The sequence below is a fragment of the Podarcis vaucheri genome, assembly GCF_965113315.1.
Source record: "Podarcis vaucheri genome assembly, chromosome: 2".
Classification (NCBI taxonomy): Eukaryota; Metazoa; Chordata; class Lepidosauria; order Squamata; family Lacertidae; genus Podarcis; species Podarcis vaucheri.
The window spans coordinates 26,869,619-26,894,248 of record NC_138760.1 but is presented as its reverse complement, the minus strand read 5'-3'; the positions used below and the strand labels follow the sequence as shown (position 1 = coordinate 26,894,248).

Genomic DNA, 24,630 nt, shown 5'->3' with positions numbered 1-24,630 from the left:
TTCAATGTGAATAAACGTGTGACAGTGGCTTGATCTACCTTCTCCAGGAGAAGTCGCAGCAGAAAAGCAGAGCTTCCTGGCGATAGAGATGCATGATACGAAGTATTGATTCGTATTTTGTCGTGTAGGGTCAAATAAACTATTTGAGCCATTCACACAGTTCTTTGTCGTATAAGAAACAGGGAACAAACTTCAGCGTCAACCCCCCCCCCAATATAAAACAGTGATAACTGCAAGGACACCACTAATTTTCCAACTGGAGTCTAATCTTACAACAACAACAAAATCACTCGGCTGTATTCAGTACACTAAGTACCCATTCCAGTTCTCACTTGTGTACTACAGGTACTATTAAAACGATTGCCACGGGGTTACGGAACAATAGCCAGCCAAACTGCCTGCTACATTAGTTTGAAAGGGAAATGCCTATTCCATATTTAAAAGTACAGTCCTAAGAACTTTTACATTTTAGAGAATTATTCAGGCAGCTATTCTAAGCGCCATACTGCGAGGTATGCAAGCAGATGTCTCTGATGTGGTTGCGGAAAGAAGGGCCGTCTTTAGCATATGCGCCGGCGAGTTGCAAAGATCTGCCCAGCACCCCCTTTGGGGGGGGGACTCAAAGTTGTTGAGCTTTTTTGCAACCCCAGGTAAAGACAGCCCTGACAGAAAGCTCTGCCACCATGGCTATACCATCAGTGGTGTTTCGTGGGTGGTGGATATGGGCTGTTATAGAATTGCAAAGTTGGAAGGGACCCTTGCGATGGAAGAATCTCGACTAGATCATACACGAGAGATGGCCATCCAACGTCTGCTTAAGAACCTCCAAGGAAGGAGAGTCCACAACCTCCCGACGGAGACCGTTCCACTGTTGAACAGCTCTTACCGTCAGAAAATTCTTCCTGATGTTTAGTCAGAATCTCCTGTCTTGTGACCTGAAGCCGTTGGTTCAGGGAAAACCTTGGATCAGTTGCATCAAAAAGCCTCTTTGTATCCCTAACATGCCCCTAGATAGGCTGAAAACATATGCCGGACCTGGACTTACTTTACCTTCCATTGGTTTCAATGAGAGGTAACCTTTTTTAAATGCCAAATGGGGTCCTGAAAATCTGCCTCACCCCACCTTCTGCCCTGGCCGGCATGGCTGCGGTATCTCCATCCCAGAATCTGTACCACCATTTTAGGACTTGTCTGCCTGAATCTTTGGTGGTTCCTTCGAAACTAAAGCTGTTGCGTTCTTGCAAATAACAAGCGACAATACATTTTTAACGCAACTCCCCCTACAGCCAGTTTTATCTGGCAAAGAAGCAATGTGTAAAACATTTATGAAATAACCAAAATGCATGCTTTTGTGTGGGCTGTTCATTTCTGAATCATTTTCTTTCATCAGATGCGGTAGAACTCATCTACATTTAAATGAAACCTCACTGGTATGATCAACCATCCATATGACTGCTTGAAGGGCTGTGGGGAAGGCCTCATTAATACACATAGGGGTATACATAATGGATACCATCACGAAAGAACATTTGAAGTCTCAACATACCTACCTTGGGAAGTATGCAGAACTAGCCCCACCGTGTGGAAAAATGAAGCAGCCACCCTGGGTGGCAGCTTTTGATCTCAACCGAAGGGTGAAAAAGTGTTACTCTCCTTCTTTTGTATTATTTTGTATATGAAAATAGTATTTTCAGTTCAAAATCTATATGTAGATAGAATGCAAATCTCTGCCCCATCACTTCAGACTAATATCTTCTGAAAACATTTTTACAGACTGGCTCAGTGTTGTATTTGTTTTTTGATTTTTCTATGCAGCTTATTACTGCTCAAGGCACTGCAGAGCAACAAAATCTGCGCTCATTGCTGTAAATAATAATTCTAAAACAACATTATTAAAAATAGCAATAGCAGGTTTTTAAAAAACAGAGTTATAACTTGTAATTTAGAAAGGTTAGCCGCAAACCTATTCAGAGCTTAATCTGAGCCAGGGCTTAACCCTACACCTGTTGCTAAAGCCAGAGCTCAGTGCGCAAGATACGATGCAGTAAAGGAAAACATGCCCTTGGGCATGTACCAGTGTTGTGTCATCTTGCTGCTAAGGAACCATAACCATAGTGCTGTACCTTGGCTTAAGAAGAGCATGCACGAGATAGGGTGTGACTTCCTGGAAAGCTGGAAGTCCAGAAATTTTGTCGTTTTACACATAGCACACTGAAAGCAATTCTATTAAGGCTGACATTCTATGTACGCTTACTTGAATGCGATCCTTTACAGTGAAATTCCTAAGCAAACTTGCCCAAGTAGAAGTTGTAAAGCTGCAGTTCTCAAAACTGTTCCGTTACAACCACTCCCATCTATTCAACTAAATCTCAATAATGCTCTTTAGGGACTGGGTTGCAAAGCAATATACTTTGCCCTGCATTCCTTTACCTTTTTTTATTGACATGCAAGTCCTGGTGAGCCCCAGTCACTGAACGGCTACCTACAAATCAAGAGGTTCACAGTTTGAATCCTACCTTTGCCCCTGGTGCTCTCTAGATGGCACCAGGTCTCTCAGTCCCCCATCTGCAATATGGTGGCTACCCTGACCTAATTTGCAAAGCTGCCGTAAGGATTATAAGATGACATACGTGAAACTTGTGAGCGCTCAGAACTCTGCTGTACAAATCCCAAGGGTCACCGCTCCTTCAAACATCTTCCGACAGGAATATTGCAGAAACAGAACTGAGCAGCAGCAGGTATCGGGATGTTTAAGGGAGGTTTGTAGGAGAAAAACTTAAAGGAGGGTAAAACTCCTCCCCTCCCCACAGAGAATACAAAAGACATCAGGAAAAGAAAATTGGAAGAGTGGTATAATTATCATTACAAAATTCCCCTAATCAGAGCAGGGAAGGGTTTGCTGCAACCCTTAGGAAGGAGGATACAATGAACAGGAATCACAGGTGGTTGACTACCTACCAGCTTCCAAGAGAAATGGAACCAACCCAAAAGGTAGCTGCTTCCACATACCCAGGGGGGTGCCCTAGGTTTGCAGAAGTCCTTAAGTTTGTGAAGTAAAATGACAATAACACAATGCGCCTTGCCTGCTAGGAAGCCTCAGAGTGCCAACAAGAGGAAGGAGATCAAAAGAAACCAGGAGTGAGTCTTTTTTGCTCTTCATAATATGGCAACATTTATTTATTTATTTAAAAGTCTTTAAAAATTTATCATGGGATAAACTTTCACTCATACAGTGGTACCTCGGGTTACAGACACTTCAGGTTACGGATGCTTCAGGTTACAGACTCTGCTAACCCAGAAATAGTACCTCGGGTTAAGAATTTTGCTTCAGGATGAGAACAGAAATCACACGGCAGTGGCGGGAGGCCAGATTAGCTAAAGTGGTACCTCAGGTTAAGAACAGTTTCAGGTTAAGAACGGACCTCTGGAACGAATTAAGTTCTTAACCTGAGGTACCACTGTATACCATCAGAGCATGTCATTCTGATGAAAGTTAATTTTTGCAGAATGGTCAGAATTTCTGCAGAATTATCCACAGAAAAATCTCCCTAACCCTGAATCTCAGTGGGCCACAACAACTCATCCCCTGGCCTAACAGATTATAGTGTTGCTGCAAGGATACAAAAAAAAAAAAAAAGTCAGGTACAGGTAACTCTTATCAGTGAGCCAATGTTGTACTTTTCCTGAGCTCCTGCCACTCCCTGGCGTGTATCGCCTGTGGGGTCTCAGCACCGTGAACACAGCCGCCAGTCCATTTGGATTTTTTACAAATAACGGGAGTTTGGTGAGGGCGCCAACTCACCCTTTTCTCTATTATTATTGTTATTATTATTATTAAACTTTATATTGTGATAGGAATTTTGAGGTCTTAGATATATGGTAATGTTCATAACCGCACGTACATAGATCAGCACAGGAAGACCAACCTGGAACCATTTTGATTCCTAAACTGAGCAAATGTTTTCTCTGCAAAGTCAAAGTGGGAAACCTCCCATTGTCTCTTTCCTCACAAATCCTGTCTCAAGGGCACATTTAAGATATGAATAGGGTGTCAGCCTGTGACATGGCCCAGGAACTAAGTATTTATCATTACAAAAGATTGGCCAGGCTCCCCAGGCAATCCAATCAAGTAACCTGCCTGACAGCAGATAAACAAGGACAGGAGAAAAACAACATTCAAATTTCTGTTGAGACCGCCTTTTCTGTGATGTAGGTATGATGTATCTGAGGGGTGGTCTTAGGTTACACCCCTTCTGTGATGTATGTGTGATGTTTCTGGGGGTGGTCTTGAGCTCCAGGGCAGGAAATTTAAAATGTCTATATAAGGGCGGACACACCTGGGTTCTGGGTTCCTCCTCCTTTCCTGCGAGTGAGGGGAGCACCCTGTTGCAACAGATCAATAAAGATCAAGCTTACTAGCTGCTTTGCTTCTCAATATTCTCTGGTTGGCCTCTGTTATTCTCTCCTACCAATAGGGAACCTATGTATGGACTCTATATGGGCTCTTGGATACCCCATAAGGGGAAAAGGTAATTTTTGTTTACAACAATATACCGCCCTATACCTGGAGGTCTCAGGGTGGTTCACGGAACACAATCAAAAATATAAAAACCACAAAATATATAATCAAAATAAAAACAACCCAAGAAGCCATATTTTTAAAGGGCATAGAACGCAAGCGCTTCATGGCAGGGCCCGGTTAGGGTGCTGTTAAAATGACTGCCTCTGGGTGTAGCGTTACCATATTTGAAACAGTGAGAATCTAGACAGAGAAGTTATTTTGTTTTGTTAGCAAAGTTGTCGCGTTTTTCATGGGAAAGCTGTCATGCGTCCGGATTTTCGTGGCGCACGCAGTTCCGGGGAATCCCGGACGAATGGCAACCCCCCATCTGACCGGCGTTCGCCCAGCTCGCCCCAATTCCTCGCCGTCTTCTCTTTCCCCAACAGATGGCGCTTTGCACTGTTCCCGCTGCGGAAGCTCACTGCGCCTGCGCGCCTGTGGTTTTGCGCCGAGCCGGGTTGGTTGGCCCCCGTCGATTTCATTCCCGCCCCTTCCTTTTAAAACGAGCTGGAGGCCGCCGCCGCCGTCCTGTGGGCGCAGGCGCACTCCCAACCTTCTTGTCTCGCGTGGCCCTCAAGATGGCGGCCTTCTGTGAGGAGTTTGCGCTGTGCCCTTTGGCGGGAGCCGGGGTCCCCTCTCAGGGGCCGCTGGGCCTGGAGCAGGATGCGGACCGGGTGCTGCTCACGGACCGAGGCCGGACGGTGACGCTGTATAAGGTAAAGACTCATTGAGGAGAGGAGAAACGGGGGGCGGTCAGGGGTGAAGCGAGCCCTTTGCCGCTTTTCCCATGTCTTGTTTCAAGTCCCTCAGGCACGATCCCTAGGAATAGTCTCAAAAGAGGGGGGGGCCCTAGTGGTGAGGACCCCTGCGGACCCGCTCAATCCTTTTTGCGCGCAGAAGGTCCCGGGTTCGAGTCCCCGGCGTCCCCCGCAGTATTGGATGGCAGGAACGATGGCAAAAGCGAGGACAACCTTCCTGCAGTTTCGCCTTCACCCCCAAAGGCGCCCTCCTTCCCTTGTTCCCCAGGACAGATGGATATTAACAACAACAAGATGACAGAGGAAAAGACTTGGGTCTCTTTCTGCAATCCGTAGAATTCTCTCTCAAGAAAATCTCAATTTGCGATGGCTCCTGTGTATTTAAAAGACCTGAACCCCCACAAGCACATGCCCTACAGCAGGCATAGGCAAACTCGGCCCTTCAGATGTTTTGGGACTACCACTCCCATCATCCCTGACCACTGGTCCTGTTAGCTAGGGGTGATGGGTGTTGTAGTCCCGAAACATCTGGAGGGCCAAGTTTGCCTATGCCTGACCTACAGTTTTATAAACAATTACAGTATAGGAAAAGATCCATCCTTATACAGTGGTACCTCGGGTTAAGTACTTAATTTGTTCCGGAGGTCCGTTCTTAACCTGAAGCACAACTTTAGCTAATGGGGCCTCCTGCTGCCCCCATGCCGCCGGAGCACGATTTCTGTTCTTATCCTGAAGCAAAGTTCTTAACCTGAAGCACTATTTCTGGGTTAATGGAGTCTGTAACCTGAAGCGTATCACTGTACAGCAGGGTTCTTGCAACTATGATTTATAGTTGTTCTCCCAAGCTGGTGTGCGCACTCCTCCTCATGTTTGTATGCACTTTCTTGCAATTTGAGAAAGTGCATACAAGCATATGGAGGAGTGTGCACACCAGATTGGAAGAACTCCCATAAATCATAGTTGCAAAAAGCACCCTGCTGTATAGTTCTGTAGAAGGATTTATCTTTTTCTATAATTGTTTATAAAACTATAGGGCATGTGCTTGTGGGGTTTCAGCTCTTTTAAATACACAGTGCAATAGCAAATTGAGATTTTATTGTGTACATTTTAGTAACTTATGCTAATGATTTAGTGTCTTAACAGTTGATAAGTTGGACTTGTTTTAGGTTTCAGATCAAAAACCACTGGGTTGCTGGTCAGTCAAACAAGGTCAAACAATCACATGTCCTGCTGTGTGCAATGCTGAAACAGGAGAGTTCATTATTGTCCATGATGATAAGGTATGATTTCTTATTAAGGCAAGCATTTGACTATAGTTACTTGGGAAACTCTTGCATTTGGTATAGTTTTATTGAAGCCATGGTGGTCTTTTAAAAAACTTCCTTTATAGAAGTTGTAGTAGGCAAAACAATTCATGTTTAATCAGTCTGTTTGGAAACCGCATGCTAGTGTGGATGAAAACTTGTTCATATTTTTAGAGTGTGCAATAACTGATTTCTGATAGGGAACTGAGCCTCACAAAGACTGCTGTCCTAAAAATACTTCAGTCAAAATCAGTAGGATTTATTTCCATAGAAACAAAAATGCATTAAATGTACATTGCAGAAATCAATGGGATTTTGTAGGTTTACATTTGAAAATTCTGCACATATCAAGAGACCGTTGGCATGGGTCTGTCATAGTTGTCCTCTGTGCAGCATTCACACACATACCTGAGTGCACAACTCATCTATTTTGGAAATCCTGGCTGTGTGTATATCACAGACCATAAAAACTAGTGTATCTTAAATATCCTAACCTGAATTGCTTGTGTCTAGTCGAGCTTTGAGGTAATACTTTGCAAATAGATATTACGCCTTTTTAAAATGATGGTTTTTTTCAAAAGGTTTTGCAGATATGGAAGGAAGATGACAGTAACTTGGATAAAGCCTTTAAAGCAACGGTAAGTGCTGATAACTTGTAATAAAGTTGTTTTAGAGCATGGCAATTATCTTGTGCAATCAGTTGATGGCATGAGTTCTCTATATGTTAACATCAGCCTTACAAATTATGGGTTGGCTCCAGAAAGGTTATTCTGTAAACCAAAGTGTTCCTTCACTATCTGTGATCTAGCAGGGGTACCAAGTGGAGCAGGGAAGGAGATTTTCACTGATAAGCATCTCTGGACAAGCTGTTCCGCAGGTTCAGGAGAGAACCTGGAATAGCATGGCAGATGATGTTGGGGCTGCAGGTGAATATTGTCGCCTCTTATTGTAGGAAAATGCCCTGTGAGCAGAACTCTGCCCATCTGAAGTCTGGATTGCACTGAAAAATAAAATAATTGTGTCTTTCTAGAACACTATATTTCACCTGTCCTTTTTCCTTCCCGCCTTAAGTAAGATAGAAGACCTTTTGCAAATTGTTGAAACAGTCCTTCCACCTAGGGCTAATAACTACTATTGCGCAGTAGAAGCTATGCGGTAACTTTAGTTAGTATCTGTGCTTTCAGTATCTAGACTTGGATTTTTGTGAATCCTCAAAATACTCAACTGAGTAATGACCTTTTGGGGTATTCTTTTCTCTTTGGGCATAACCAATTTTGCTTTACTGAAAGAGTTATATTTCAGTGTCAGTCAGAATAGTAATACAGATGCTGTCACTGAGTTGCTGCAGAATTTTCCAGCTGTTACAATTGTTTTTACTGTACCGTACCCTTCTTCAAAGGTGTAAATAGCAAATGACAAGAGCCCAGATTCAACTAACTCAGCACCCTTGTGGAAGCTAGCACAAGAGTTTCTGCTAGCACAGTGGACCTAGCCTGCTCCAATTCTTCTCCCATCTCTGCTGTGAATTGTCAGGAAAACCCCAGACAAGCATACCTAGTAATATTTAGATCTGTAATTCAGTTGCAACTCATTCCATTGCTCATACCAGTACCTGGAGCAATCAACTTTTTAAGGCCAGCCAGAGTGAATATAATTTTTTGCTGAACATTGCAATATTTATTAACATTTACCATACTTTACCGTGCATAAGACTAGCTTTCCCCCCTTAAAAATCATGCTAAAAAGTGGGTGTCATCTTATACATGGGTAGTGCATAGGGTGGATGTTTGATTGGTTGCTGCTGCGGCTGTCAGCAACTATTGTGCATGTTATTGGTTGCTGTGTCAGTGGGTGGTGTTGATTGGCTGCTGCTGCAATTGGGTGGGCGATTGGCAGCTTCAGCTGGTGAGAGGACAGACGGGAGGCGGAATATTCCATGCGTGTGGGTGAGAATTTTTCGGCATTTCCCCTAAAACAACCCTGGGCAATCCTCCGCAAAAAAAGCTCAACGGCTTTTTGCCATCTCCCCCCATTTTCTGTAATTTCAGTCCCCTAAAATAGGGGGTGTCTTATAGACTGTAAAGTATGGTATTACAAAGATACCTGCACTTTTGTTACCGTTTATATTGCACATTTATATTCAAGACTAAAGTTAAGAGTTTATTTTGCAGTTGTCAGCAGATGTGTATCGGATACATTCTCTGCCTAATACCGAACCCCTGGTCCTGTTCAAAGGTGGTGCTGTCAAGAGTTTAGATGCTTTACTCACAGCCCCTCAGCAAGAAATTGAAAGTGTTGTTTCAGATGAAGTTATTAGGTGAGTGCCACAGTTAATGCAAGCTTTCCAATTCAAAAATTAGGCTATAGATTTGGTGCTGGGTCTCTCTAGATCCCTTAACCTCACTCTGGTACCAGAGCTACCCATCACCTTGTTTCTTTGTAATGCCTTATTCAGTTCATTCTTCCTGCAGGTGAACAATTAAAGTTTTTTTAAGTAGGCTTGGAAACTAAGGAATATGGTCAATAAAGGCGCTCTATTTACTCCCCAAAAAGGGGATAGTGTGAAGCATGACGGATAACTTCATACATTCAAATTTGCATGATACTTTACACTCATAGTTGTGTTGTATTGGCTGTGAACCTTATTTCAAATAATAACCATGTTAGCATGCAATGCTAGACCAAACCATGGCTTAGCATGAATGTATGGACTGCGAGGGAGATGTTCACACCTGCTTTGCTCCTCCCTGGTTCTTATAAGCTCTCTATGGTGCAGAAGCTATGCTTAGGTTAGTGTGCAGTCTGAACCCAGGATTGTGGTTAAGATCTCTCTCTGATAACAAGCGGTAGCCAATTTTTGATCTTGGCTACAGATGGTGATTTAAGGGGAGAAGAGAGCTCAACCACAATCCTTGGTTTCGCTTAGATGCCACATGAGAGCTAAAGAAGCCACAGAGAAGAAGAAGCATATCTGCATGGTCCTAGTAAGCCATAGTTTGTCTTACCGTAGTGTGCAAAGTAGGCCATTGTATTAAGTATTATTTGTGGCCATGTTTTTAGTTTTGATTGCCCTGCAATAATAATATAACTTATTTTTAGATGGAGTGATGCTTTCTTGGACGTTGGACATCCTGTTCTTATATTTATTACTGAGAAGGTAAGTGATAAATATTATAAGGTTTTAAAGTAGTGATGCAATATTTCCGTGTTTAAGTCACAGGTGTGGCATTTTGTTTACTATCTTATTTGTTGATGCAGAATCGGTCTTAACACTTGAATAAGAATCCTCTACTGCAGGGGGCTACTTACATGCTTTAATTTGGGTACCTCTGTCTCTCCAATAAAGGTGCTCTAACAGATATTTCCAGCCTTGGAAACTGAAATGTAAATATTTAGATTTATTTTCCATGATAAGCATTTTAAAGTTATTTAAGTTGAACGAGCTTGTAGTAGCAATGGTCACACATAACTGAATTCTGAAATATGTGCATTGTGCATATGTACTCCATAGAAATAATAATAATAAAATCATACAGTGACTAATGGAAGGATTGCTCAGGCCTACTGAGAGCCAGTGTGGTGTAGTGGGTAAGAGCGATAGACTCGTAATCTGGGGGAACCAGGTTCACGTCTCCGCTCCTCCACATGCAGCTGCTGGGTGACCTTGGGCTAGTCACACTTCTCTGAAGTCTCTCAGCCCCACTCACCTCACAGAGTGTTTGTTGTGGGGGAGGAAGGGAAAGGAGAATGTTAGCCGCTTTGAGACTCCTTCGGGTAGTGATAAAGTGGGACATCAAATCCAAATTCTTCTTCTACTACTACTACTACTACTACTACTACTACTAAGAATTAAGTCTCTTCATATGATCCACTGTGGAAATGTTACTATGCAGTAGAAGATTAATACAGATGCAACACTTCTGTGGTGCTGTTTTTATTTGCAGTTCTTGGGATGGTTTGGACAGGATGAGCAATGAATCATTCTCAAACTCAGAAAAAAAACCTTATTTTAATTTCAATATTGTAGTACAATAGGTTGTCCAGAATGAACAACAAGAAACTCCTATTTCATTGTGCTTTATAAAGTCCTGCTTTGTAGGGAATGGGGAATACTTTCTTATAAGAGGAATCCTCCAACTTAATGGTGCAAGCATACTATTGGACAGGCATTTGGTCACTGTAACCTGCTGGTATTACACAATCTTTGCTTTTTCGCTTAAATCATAGCTACATAATGATTTGTGGGGAATTACCGTTGCAAATGTTTTTTGGGGGCCCAAATATCTCTTAGGTATATGATATAGTTAATTTCTTCTGTCTAGCTGCAATGTCTTTTTAATGAACCTGGTTGTCTGGGAAATGAAAGAAGGCCACTTTTTTTCTTCAGGATGGGAATTGCTTCATATATGTTCAGCAGTGTAATCCATGCATCCTTCAGAAATTTAAACTGGAACAAGGTGGCGAGTCAGCCACACCGCTGGGTTTTGCAGCATACTTGAAAAACAAAGTTGTCACGTTGCTTTGCTTGTGTAAGTATTAAGGTATATTCTAATTGTACAGGAGGGGAACCCTGCCTTGATAAAGCGCAGAAGAGCAAGCATCATGTTATTTCCAATCAGTCTTTTGCAATTAAATGTTGAATAAACAGGCATAGTTCTTAACAGTGTAATTGTATACTTCTGTGAGGAGCATAGACATCTATGCATATTTACAAATTCAGTACACTGAGTTTGTACATTCAGATGTAATGTACAAACATGAACTCGGGGCCAAATGCTGCCTCTTCCCACTAAATGGGAGGGGGTTATAAGGTTACAGTTTTTCTGTACAGTGGTACCTCAGGTTAAGTACTTAATTCGTTCCAGAGGTCCATACTTAACCTGAAACTGTTCTTAACCTGAAGCACCACTTTAGCTAATGGGGCCTCCTGCTGCTGCCGCGCCGCCAGAGCATGATTTCTGTTCTCATCCTGAAGCAAAGTTCTTAACCTGAAGCACTATTTCTGGGTTAGCGGAGTCTGTAACCTGAAGCGTATGTAACCTGAGGTACCACTGTATTTATGATAACATTATTTGCTGTTTTAACCACCTGCCAGAATTGCTAAGCCTTTGCACACTTGTAATTGTCAAACCATATTATGCTGTTGTATCCGAATGGGATTGCTGTGTTAAAGGTCAAAAACCTAAGACTGTTTCTTAGTTTGGGGTACCTATGCAATCATAAACTCTTTAGCTGAGGATGGTGCGTAGAAACTGGACAGACAGTAGTCTATTGATAACAGAGTATGTAGCTGTGAACAGAAGTCGCAGGGAAGGAGGCTTCCCCAACCCATTAAAATTATTTGACAGGCAATGTGCACGCATTAACTCCTTGGGGGATTTTTGGCAATTGTGGCTGGTATACATGGGCTACACAGGACCTCAATGGAAGCAGCTGACAAATGGAACCATTCTGAACCATGCCTCCTCTTAAGTGATGCCCTGTCTTTTACGGTGATGATTTGTGTATGTCAACTAGTATTTATTCTTAACTGTTACGTAACTGAATTCTATTCTTACAGATTCCAACGGATGTGTGTATAAGGTTCTGGTGCCCCTGCAACAGAGTGGCTCTGAAGAAGAGCAATTTTTACAAAAGTCTCTTCTGATCAGACTTCTGGTATCTGGCAGTATTTTAAAAAGCACTTCAATTGCTATTCTCGATAAAGATCATATTGCCATAACAGGATGTTTGGATTCCCCAGATGGCCGCGTTAAAGGTAACGTAAATCGCTTCAAAATGCAGCAGCTGGACTAAATCTATTCTGCTTAATTTGTTGACTGTAAACAGGAAGGAAACATCCAAGAAGCACTCTTAAATAAACATTAAACAAATATTGAGCACCTAAAGTCAAGATGCTGTACAACAGCCTGGTGACTGCCAGATACTTACTGACTGCAACTCCCGTTGGTTGTGCTGCCTGGGATTAATAGGAGTTGGAATCCAACAACATCTGGAGGACTATCATGCAATATAAAATGTAGAATAAAAAGCAACAAGTGTCTGGTCTGCAGGCAGCTAATCTAAATATGCAGATGCATAAGAAAGAAGAGCAAGGAAAGACAGCAGAGAAAGATATACAGGCAACTCCCAATTTGCATGGGGGTTGCGTTCTGGGTCATCATGTGCATAAGCCCACCCGGTTATGCCCTCTTCTGGGTCTGGAAATGGTGCAAATATTCATGGAACACGAGCAAAATGGGAGTTGCCTGTACAGTTGATTGTTATTGAACTGTTAACCCATACATGGTAGAGTGATTAATTACACAACTGAAGCTTCACTTTATCAAAAATAGATTTGTTGAACTGCTTTTGTAAGAGAATAGTAATGACTCTGATTATAAATTGAGACTTACTTCAGCAATGTTTGACTGGAAGGTTTTGGGTATGTTAATTACTTTGTAGGGCACATTGCCAAAGTTGTCTTAATCAATTTGCAGGCAGCATTCATAACTGAAAGCTTTACAAGTGGTACTCTTGTTTTTCCTATTTGTAGATTGCTTTTCCATATGGAATATAAAATTTCAAACATTACAGGCTTTAAAGGAATTACCACGGGGAACCACTGGACAAGTAAGTTGTGATCAATGTGATCTATCCATTTTCATTTTAATACACTTGTAGCTAGTTTACAATGGAAAACCTTGAACAGAACATATGAAATATGAAAAAAAGAATGCTGAAAAAAGGTATTAGTCAGATTTTAAAACATTCCCTGTTTTTCAGTGCACATATTAGATGTCCTGCAGAGTGCACTGCATAAGGGGAGCAACAATCTTTGAAGAGGATATATGTGAGTGCAGTGCAAGCACAGCTGCTTCAGTGCATGTGCAAAACTCCTTCAAGAGCCATTGTCACTTTTTGAATTGGAGACTGACTGATCCAGATCACTAGATATTTCTAAGCTCATCACAGATCTCTTTGAAGGGTGTTGGTTGTGTAAATTGATCAGTAAAGGTAAAGCACCACTGACAGTTAAGTCCAGTCGCAGACAACTCTGGGGTTGCGGTGCTCATCTCGCTTTACTGGCCGAGGGAGCCGGCGTTTGTCCACAGCCAATTTTTTCTGGGTCATGTGGCCAGCATGACTAAGCTGCTTCTGGCGCAACGGAACACTGAAACCGGAGCAGCGCATGGAAATGCTGTTTACCTTCCTGCCAGAGCGGTACCTATTTATCTACTTGCACTTTTTGGCATGTTTTTGAACTGCTAGGTTGGCAGGAGCTGGGACTGAGCAACGGTTGTTGGGATTCGAACTGCCAACCTTCTGATCAGCAAGCCCAAGAGGCTCAGTGGTTTAGACCACAGTGCTACCCACGTCCCTAAATTGATCAGTAGTCTGCAATTAATCTTCTACAGATCTAGCAATAATTGAAAATCTTTGTAAGTGTGCCCCATTGCTCAGTTATTGCAGGGCTTCAGGTATATATAGATGACAAAACTGTTACCTTTCAAAAGAAATTAGAAAGCTCAAAAGATCTGTAGCATTTAAGGGAGTGTTTGTGTTGTGAGTATACTGTGTTAATTCACTTTTTACTTGCTAATTATTTGTATTTGATGTTTTCTAGTGTTGGTGTTACGGAGACAAACTCTTCATAACACATGGTAACGAATTAACAGTAATATTGTATAAGTGTGAAACATCTTCCTTGGCTGCTGCTGTTGGGAAAGTTAAGGATACACAAACATCAGGTAGGGCTTAATTATAAAGCTTATATTTACATTCACATCATCCTCTTTTGGAAATGCCTTTAGAAAACTACATGTAAAAAATGCCCATCTTAAGCTGCTTATCCTATTAGAAGGCAGTGTACTAAGATTTTTCAGTTTACAAATTGGATTTTTAATATTCACGAATATTCTCATTTGTATTGTCCAATTCTCTGTGGATTTTAGATGGTATGTTGAGAAGTATATTTAGTGTTTTTGCTTTACCTTAATTTATTATGATTAAATTCAGTTAGGCATTCAATATGGTAAACTCATAACAATAGCTTATTTTGACATCCAAACCCACGCATTACAAAAGCCAAGTTCTTGTCTGGTATAATTTTTATAGAAATCTTTTTTCGGTCATTTGTGCATAACAATAATAGGTTTCACTCTCTAATGTGATAGTCTATATTACTTTTTCCAGAAATGAAGATTATACCTGCAGATTGGAACATGCTTCAAGAAGATGATCTGATAGGTGTAAAGCCAGATCAGCCTGCTAAGTGTGAATCTAATAGGCTGGTATGTTGGTTTCATAGTCACTATTCAATCTTCCTTTTGCTATATCCATTTCACTATTTATTAAACTCTTTAGATAGATGGATAAAATAGCATTTTCAACAAAAAGACATACCATTTTAAGGAATCTGTACAAGATACCAAAATTCCTTAAGTATCCTTGGTTTCTGTGCAATACAGCCAGAATGTTAACAGGCAATGCAAAGCAGGGAGCTCCAATCATTACAAAAAGAAACTCAGCTGTTGAATTTAAGGGAATTGTAGTCCAGTTTTTAATGATGTTTAACCTCTCTGATCTGCATAATGGTTACAGTTGAAATTGGGAAATGTCAGCCCACTCTTTTGCTTTGGTTTTTGGAAGATTTTCACTTGAATACTTGGGGTGTAATCCAGATTAAGCTTTTGCAGTTTGATTTTATAGTCATGAATAACTTTTCACATCACCTGATTACAAATTGATCTTCTTAAAGGGTTACCTTGTTTTGGGGGGGGGGGTGAGCACAAAATATTAGTCCTGAAAGCATTTGCTAAATTGTACTAGGGGGGGATCAAGCTCTAGCAGGGTGCACCTATTTCCCCCTTCCCTCGATGCCATAGAATCATAGAATGTAGAGTTGCAAGAGACCATGAGGGTCATCTAGTCCAAACCCCTTCAATGCAGGAATATTTTGCGCAACGTTCCTCTAAACTCACTACACTATTCCAGAGCATCCTCCAACCCTGTGGAACAGCTTTTCAGGCAGCTCCACAGGGCTCCACAGGAAGAATCAGCAAAAAAATCCTCTTCCACTTCCTTCCTCCCCCCGTCCCCCAATTTTACAAACATGGTGGTTTGACAGTGGGTCATCAAGTTGCATACCCATCCCTATTTATTTTGATAGAAAATATTTTATTAAAAGCATCTGTGGATTTATGACTTGAGAAAAAATATTCCTAGCTGCCAGCAAACAAATTGGTAGGCATGTATATCATACTAAAGGAAAAAAGGAATTACTTGTACATGCTTTCCAGAAAATTAGTTGTATTGGACCATTGTACTAAAAAAAAAATCTTTCTTACTCAAGTTTGGGTGAACTTCAAGGCAGACTTGCATAGGATTGGGAAATCTAATTCACTACTGAAACAGGGTGCTCTTTATTCTGGATTAGTTAATCCAGAACATTTAGAACATTTTTTTATCTCTACCTCCACCCACTGCTAGAAGGTGACCTTAGGCAAATTGTCCTTTAGAAATTGCGGCTCTCGGCAGGAACAAAGATCATGTGCTAAAATCTGCATAATGAAATATTTTCCATAATCTTGGATTTCTCTCTCTACCTCTTCTAAAAAGATCAAAACTGATGCTTGCATATCTTTTTTCTTTTATTAAATTATTAACCTATTTTGTTCTTAAAACATTTTTGTTTTGATGATCAAAAGAGAATATAACTACTGATGAATTGAATCTGCTGGCAGAATTTATAAAACTAGTTGTAATTGGTCCAGGATACTAGTTACCATTGGCTGTTCTTTTTCTTTAACTGTCATGGAACTTTAATTCTCAAAGACTCTTATTATGCATGTTTAAATACTTGCAGTTGAGGTCAAGAAAGAGCATGGATGCAAAAACTCAACTGGAGACTCTGACAATGGAACAGCTGCTTTTAATTATCAAGGTAAATATAATAATTTTTTATTTATACCACACCCCTAAGAAAAACACTTAGGAAAGTTGGAGTGGTTGGGTAGAGAACAAGATAACATTTATGCTTTAACCAGAAAAAATGGTATCAGGAAATATGGTATACAGATACACAATATTAAAAAATATATATACTAACTTCTTAAAAAAAGAATTGGCAAATTTCTTTTTTCCATCAGACTTTTAAATTGAACTCTGACTTTTAGTTTGAACTTGTTTTAAGTCTTGGGTCTCTTGTACACAGCTCAGATCACTGTGATTAAGCACTGTGATGAAACCAAATTTAAAATATTGGTCCTTCAAGTTTTATGGTAACTGTTGATTGATATGGTGAGAGCAATTGGACACTTTGTGGGGTTTTATCAGTCAAGAAATTACTTGGCAAAGCTAGAATCCCACTGAAATAGAGAGCTGTATTTACAAAGTAGAATGGGAGATTTTACATAAAATTTATTCTAACAGAGCTTGCATTCAGGGGCGGAGGGGAGGGGTGCCCCAGGTGTCAACACTGAGGGGGGTGACAAAATGCCGGGCGACACTCATCTTGGGGCCTGCATCTCTCTCCTGGGAGTGACGTGGTGGCTTGGGCACCCACAGGCTCCGCGCTTCCCCAAACGGTCCACCTGCCACCTCCCCCTTAGCTGTAGGGTAGCTGAGTGGCAGGAGGCAGGCAGACTCCTTGGAGGCCCTGCGGAGCATCCTGCCCCGGCTGGTCCCGCCCCATGGGCAGCTGGTCCTTCTCCGCAGGCGCAGGACATGCACGCTTGCTCCACCGCTGCTTGCTTATAACTTCATTTATGTAGGACAGGAATGCAGCAGCAGGAATGGGAGAAGAGGGAGGCAGCTACTATTTGCTCCAAGTACCCACATGACTGCTCATTCACATTAAGCCATATGTCTGTGTAACATGTACAGACCAAACCAATGAATCGTCTCACCGCTGATCAAACAAACAATAGTTTGTTTTCCAGCTCCTCTTCCCTCATGCCTTTTGTAGCTTGATGAGCATCAGGGCTGGGGTGCCAAACAAATCATATAACTTCATGTCGCAATTGAAACAAACCAGAGTTCATAAACCAGCAGCAAACCATACCTTCAGAGCATGGTTTGTGGGCAGTAAACAAACTATAGTTAAGCTGTTGGGCAGGGTTTCAATAACCAGACAGTGATTTAATAAACCATGGTTTATACTCCCATCTTTCAACTTTAGCAAAACTAAACCTGGTTTGCTGTGCTTTTTAGCAATGTAAATATGTGATTGAATTAGATCAGCAATGATTCATTCCTCTCTGCTAAACTGAAATAACAACTGAAACCTTGACCCAACATGGTACCCTCTAGAAGTTCCTGGTCAGGGGTGCCAACTTGAATAAATATTGTGGGGGCCCAGGTAAGCCCCGTCCTGCATAATTGATCACATGATGCAGAGCACACATACCATTTGAAAGGAAATGCTCATCAACTTTGTTGAGGCCCAGCCCCCACAGCCCCTAGGAGTTGGCTCCTATGTTCCTGGTAGTTCTCACAACCAGCACAGTTGTGCTGGGTGACAGATTTTTTGCAAGTAACAAGCAACTGTTCTAAATCACCTTTCTACCTAGGGGGCAATGCTTATCAAAAAATTTCCATTTAAAAATTAAAGCAGATGCAAATGTTTGCTATTGAATCCAATGTTCTAGTAGTGTTTTCATTCATGTTAAGATAGTATTGCTGAAAAATCTTATGATTTAGAGCCTGAGTACTGTAAGGGCAGGGGAAGGCTCATGTAGGGAGGTTTCCCCATCCCCTCCTCCACCCATATACCGCGGTGTTCCTTGCCACCATCACCAGAAAGAACTCTCTGAAATGCCTTTTGTAATATGGTGGCAGCTGTGACACATCCAGGCATCTAAAGACAGTGTTTTTGTTTCTTACAAAACATTCTCATGCAGATTTCGGCTGCAGTCTTATGCATTCACATGAGAGTAAGACTCATTGAACTTAACGGGATCGACTTCTGAGTATTGCACAGTTAATGGATTAAAACTCATAGGGCAACCAAGATTACTTTTAATTACTTTGGCTAGTTAAAGCTGGTTTTCTGGGACTGTTGAACAAAATACTCTCTTTCAGGATTCTTCTCAGAATGTAATTGAAGAAAAGCTGAAGACATTTTTCTCCAGTACTCAGATACCAGACTTTCAAGCATCAGTTGGATGCGTACTCTCTGCTCTTGTGAACAGGTGTAAAAGAGAGTCCTCATTTTACCCTCAGAGTTGCCTGGTGCAAATTATCCAGACACAAGGCCTCTCTTACAGGTGAGCTAGTATTTATTTTATAATAAGGTAAAAAGGTAAAGGAACCCTGGATGGTTAAGTCCAGTCAAAGGTGACTATGGGGTGCGGCACTCATCTTGCTTCAGGCCAAGGGAGCCGGCGTTTGTCTGCAGACAGCTTTCTGGGTCATGTGGCCAGCATGACTAAACTGCTTCTGGTGCAACAGAACACCATGACGGAAGCCAGAGCACACAGAAACGCCATTTACCTTTCCACCACAGTGGTACCTATTTATCTACTTGCACTGGCATGCTTTCAAACTGCTAGGTTGGCAGAAGCTGGGACAGAGCAATGGAGGCTCATCCCATTGTGGGGATTTGAACCACCGACCTTCCGATTGGCAAGCCCAAGAGGCTCGGTGGTTTGGACCACAGTTCCACCCGCATCTCTCTTATTTTATAATGAAATTTAAGGAACTGGAATCCTTCAGGAACTTTGAGAATAGTGGCTTATCAGAAACTGTGAACCTGTGGTGCTCCCAGAAACCTGAAATATTTTTGTGGATAAAAGTTAATATTTAACTAATTGCAATTATATCCGGAGATGTAACTGTTTACCCTTTTGTTCAAGTATGTGCCCAGATCTAATGGCAGTTGCCTTGGAGAAAACAGATGTACACTTGTTACAACTATGTCTCCAGCAGTTTCCTGACATCCCTGAAGCAATTACCTGTGCTTGCCTGAGGACTTTCCTAAGGTCAGTATCAAGCAATTTATCCTACATTTTTATTAATAATGCTTGCAGTTTGTTTGCTTTGAAGTACTATTTTTTCTCATCAAATTACTTTGTGGTGTATGGACACTAGCTTACCACTTTGGCAAGAAGTAGAAATGACATGTATTTTACCCTATTTAATTCCCTTGTGTATGAGAGCTGTTCATAATGAACTCCATTGCAGTTATCAGATGAGATTTCCATTGTTTTAGAGACATTTTCATTTAGAAAATTCTGAATCTTCTTCTTCAATTGACTGCAGTCAGAAAAGGTTAGTATATGAAATCAGGGGGAGTAAATTAACTACCTGATGACTTTAGGCATTCTCCAAATGTGCAGTCATCTCTAAAATGCAATTTTGTGTGTTATGGGATGTTGTGTTATGGGAGGCTGAAGGCAGCCCTGTTTAGGGAAGCTTTTAATGTTTAACAGACCACTGTATTTTAATACTTTGTTGGAAGCCCCCAGAGTGGCTGGGGAAGCCCAGCCAGATGGGTGGGGTATAAATAATAAATTATTATTATTATTATTATTATTATTATTATTATTATTATTATTATTATTATTATTATTTTATTTTATTTATTGATCAATGCAAATTGAATGTAATAATAATAATAATTTTTATTTATACCCCGCCCTCCCCAGCCAAGGCCTGGCTCAGGGCATCTAACAAGCATTAATAAAAACAAGTTGAATGAATACAACTTAAAAACAAGATTAAAATACAACATTAAAATATTGAAATATTAAAATGCAGCCTCATCACAGGAGGAGAAAGGAAAATGAAAAAAGAAAGAGGGAGAGGGAATCAAACTGGCTCCAAGCCAAAGGCCAGGTGGAACAACTCTGTCTTACAGGCCCTGCGGAAAGAAATCAGATCCTGCAGGGCCCTGGTCTCATGAGGCAGAGCGTTCCACCAGGCTGGAGCCAGTGTTGAAAAGACCCTGGCTCTGGTTGAAGCTAACCTAACTTACTTAGGGCCCGGGACCACTAGGGTGTTGCTATTTATGTAGAGACTTCTCTAGACATGCATGGAAAGGCATGTTCTTCTGTCCATCTTAATCCCAGATAGTAGTTATTGATGTTGTTGTTATGAAATGTCAATTTCAGAAATTTCTTATAAAATGCCTTTTTAAACTAACATCAGCATCTGGGGACTTTTCTTTTTCTTCCTAGCATTGGTGATGACCGCCTTGAAGAAATGAATGTGTATTTAGATTCTGTAGCAGGTTGTGTTGATACTGCGCACAACAGAATGGGAATGCAGTCTAAAGTTATACAGAATGGCTTCAATTCTGAGCTCCCAGAAGAAGACATCGGCGACACACCGTTAACTCAGAAATCTCACATGACATACACAAAAGAAATATGCCCTGTTGGACCACAGAAGGCAACGTTGCTGTATCCTTTGCACAATAAATATAGTTGTTCTTAACAGATGCGGAACGGTTATGTGGCACCTGTAGCGTATTGTTCCACCATGTTGGAACCTCATTTCTTGGGAGATTTAACAATCATGAAGGAATGGGAAGGTGGTATTTTGCTGCACCATCCCCAGTCCACCCTGAAGAACTGCTCTAGAGAGTAAGGTGAGGTGGAGTTTCCTGCCTCCCCCACTTCTTCCTTCACTGAGAGCTTCTGTTGAACCTTTTGTCCCTTCCTTGGCAGAAGGATCCCTTCAACTTGCAGAAAGAAGACTGCAGTTCTAACCTATTTTGTTAGCCTTTTAAAAAATGCTTTCTTTTTCAAAGATGTTACTCTTAAAGAATTTGGGTGGGTAGGCTGGGATACAATAAAAATCTTAATGCACATTGGTCCTTGACCCTATGACCTGAATCTTACGCAGAAACACCATTCTTCGTTCAGCATACAGTGAGACATTTCTTTTGCCTCATCTGAAAGATCTCTCAGCTGAGCAAGTCATTGTAAGTAGCGACTCCTCTCTTGACTGTTTCTAGATATTATTGTTGATTACATATTTGTTCTTTGAGCATCTTGTGGCTTTTAGAGAAATTATCAATGAACTTTTTCAGTTATGAAATCCATATCTAAATATCACATATCTAAATCCATGTTGATTATTACTGTGATAAATAGATAAGTACCCACTGAATGATATTTCATCCCACACTGGTTCTGTAGAACCTCCTCAGCCTCTGGTAGTGATAGTTTTAAACTTCAGGTATAACGTTAGTGTAAGCTTCAGGATGTGTTCACGATTAAATTTGCTGCACTTATGCAGATTATTATATATTATATAAAATAGAAAGGGAGGGTAGAATTACTGCATGACATTGGTCAGATTAGACTGAGGACCTTCAGAAGTTTCACTTCTATGCAAGTTGCTACAGGCCTGATGTAGATTTGTTATGTCTGAATCTGAAATCAGTATAGGAAGGCAGGCTTGCTTTGCGTTTTATATTTGTTTCTGCATGGAAAAAGTCAGCATAGATTGGTAATATAGTGAGATCCCTGAATTGAGTTGTAGAAAGAAAATTGAGACAAGTATTTTTTTTTAATGAATACTCGTTTGCAAGTATATTAAAAATTCTGTACTTAAATTTGAACTACTACTTTTAAATGATATATTTTTCTTCCTAGTTATTTCTCCGGTATCTGCAGTATCTGTACATGAAGTGCAATGAAGAAGCTGCCACAGACCTCTCTGGAATATTTTGTCTGTCCATAAACCAGGTAAGGGGCAAGTGGGAATTAAATTCATCATTGTTCTTGTGAGTTATCAGCATCTATGTGTTAACTCAAGATTTCTGCTTCATTGAAAGGACTTGATCTGTATGTGCACTCCTCTGTGTATTCAGAGTCTGTTTCAGCCCAATGGTAAACATAACTGTCTTCAATTAATGTTTATTCTAAAAGTGAGACTTGGGCTCTTATGGCAGAAATTGTTTTATAGGATCCTTGGTTCCCTTTTTCATGGTTAAAGAAAAATATGCTTCCCTCCTCCAGTTGCTCATGGTGCAGTGACAGAAGGATTGTTAACATACACGATGTGGTATTGATCTGTTTCCCAATTTTGAATGATTTTGAATGATGTTACTGCCCTAGCTAACTTGGTTTGGGAAACAGATCTGAAAATTTACAAGATAGGATTGATAGGATCCCTTACAATGGGATGGAATCATACAGTGAGACAGGGAAATACTTGCTGGTCCGTGACTTTCATGATTGCCTTGGAGATTCTGCTCCTATAAGTAGTTGCTTAGCTATGCCTGCATTACACACTGTTATTTGCAGAATCATTGTTGAAATATGACAGTTTCAGCTCCCTCCCACTCGGCAGCCAAGATTGTTTTAAATTTAAATGTGCTACATGTACATTTCTTGCCAAAAGTGTGGCAAGGGAGCTTTTATATTATAAAGAAATTATTTCCTGAGTGTTAGTCTCTTGCATAAAAGCTAAGCAAGTCTTGTGGTACTGTTAAAACATTGGGTTGTGCTCAGCTAAGTCCTACCCATTAGCTCTATTGAAAATAATTTTGGGTAGGACCATCATTGAATCCAATTTCAAGAAATCCATAATGGCATAAGCTTTTGTAGACTACAACCCACTTCATCATATGCATGATTGTACAGAAATGACTATCTTCTGTGGAATATTGTTATTTTCCATTTCAGTGCAGAGAGTTGCATCTGAAGGCTGCATGAACAGAATTTCCCTGCTTCTGTCTAATAATTGGTGCTGACTTTCTCATGCATGTGCTGAAGGTTAAGGTATCACTAGCTTACGCTTATCTATCACTGGTTTAATTTTCAGATCATGGACTGGATATGCCTTCTCCTAGATGCTCACTTTACAGTTATTGTGATGTTGCCAGAAGCAAGAGAATTACTTTCTAAGCTGCACAAGTTTGTTAGAGCCCAAGTAAGTTTGCCTTCCTTTTGAAATTGCAACACCAGAAGCACAGGTTGAACGTTGTCGGTGGTGATACCAAACCAAGCTTCCTTTTGAAAACCACAAATGTTATCCTTTGTTTGCTATCACGCTCTGCCCTTTTGCGTGAAGGCAACAGTAGTGTCACTTGTGGGAATAAAAGCAATGTTTATAAAGGGCTGGCAGGAAATACGAACAAGTCTTATTCGTTTCCCCCTCTTTTAGGTACGTTTTTACTCAGAACTCAACAAGATTGAAGGAAGCCTGAGGCATTTGCAAAGGATACAGAACCCAGATGATGTGGGCTTATATTCCATTGAAGTTCTGAAACTTGTATGAATAAGGCACGTGTTTCTCATAAAATTATTGTTACAAATCTACTGTGGACATTTTTCTCCCTCTTTGCATTCCGACTCATCTGTTCTACCTTGTAAAAGCTTATTAATACCAGAATTCACATTGGTGAACTGTACTGATACCCCTTCAAGGCCGTCTTTTCTAACTTGGTGCCTTCCAGATGTTTTGGACTGGGGCAGATGGGATTTGAAGCCTTTGACATTTGAAGGGCACCAGGATGGCAGAGGCTGCTGCAAGTTACATTACGACTACAACATCCAACCTGAATATCATGTATATATGTATAAACTATAGCTCAGATCCACTTTAAGATACACTAAAGACAAGAGGGTGTCATTAGGAAAGCAACATGCATTTCTTAAAAGAGGTCTTAGCTTGTTTACACTTAATCTTGTAGACTTGTTTGCAAGCTATCTAACACGGGAAAAGTAAATTACAACAGCAAAGTTCAGACCTAGTATAAACATTGTAGGTCAATGGTGTCAGTAGCTTGAATGTACAGTGGTACCTTGGGTTAAGAATTTAATTCGTTCTGGAGGTCTGTTCTTAACCTGAAACTGTTCTTAACCTGAAGCACCAGTTTAGCTAATGGGGCCTCCTGCTGCTGCACGATTTCTGTTCTCATCCTGAAGCAAAGTTAGTAACCCGAGGTAATATTTCTGGGTTTGTGGAGTATGTAACCTGAAGCATATGTAACCTGAGGTATCACTGTACTGCATGCATAATACATAATACACACAATACAGTTTAGAGATAACTCTAGCTCCTAAAACCT

At 40.9% G+C, this 24,630-nt stretch overlaps 1 protein-coding gene across 1 annotated transcript; it reads left to right on the top strand.

Moving 5' to 3' along the window:
- The first annotated feature begins 5,067 nt into the window (after nucleotides 1–5,067).
- Nucleotides 5,068–23,874, top strand: NOL11 (nucleolar protein 11). Its single transcript, XM_082212452.1, has 18 exons — nucleotides 5,068–5,277; nucleotides 6,486–6,599; nucleotides 7,205–7,261; nucleotides 8,795–8,940; nucleotides 9,723–9,780; nucleotides 11,011–11,152; nucleotides 12,184–12,381; nucleotides 13,159–13,235; nucleotides 14,230–14,353; nucleotides 14,799–14,896; nucleotides 16,471–16,548; nucleotides 18,687–18,871; nucleotides 19,460–19,585; nucleotides 20,783–21,007; nucleotides 21,453–21,531; nucleotides 22,208–22,300; nucleotides 23,382–23,489; nucleotides 23,724–23,874. The coding sequence occupies exons 1-18, from the start codon at nucleotides 5,140–5,142 to the stop codon at nucleotides 23,835–23,837; spliced, it is 2,160 nt and encodes a 719-aa protein (XP_082068578.1). The 5' UTR covers nucleotides 5,068–5,139; the 3' UTR covers nucleotides 23,838–23,874.
- The last annotated feature ends 756 nt before the right edge of the window (nucleotides 23,875–24,630 follow it).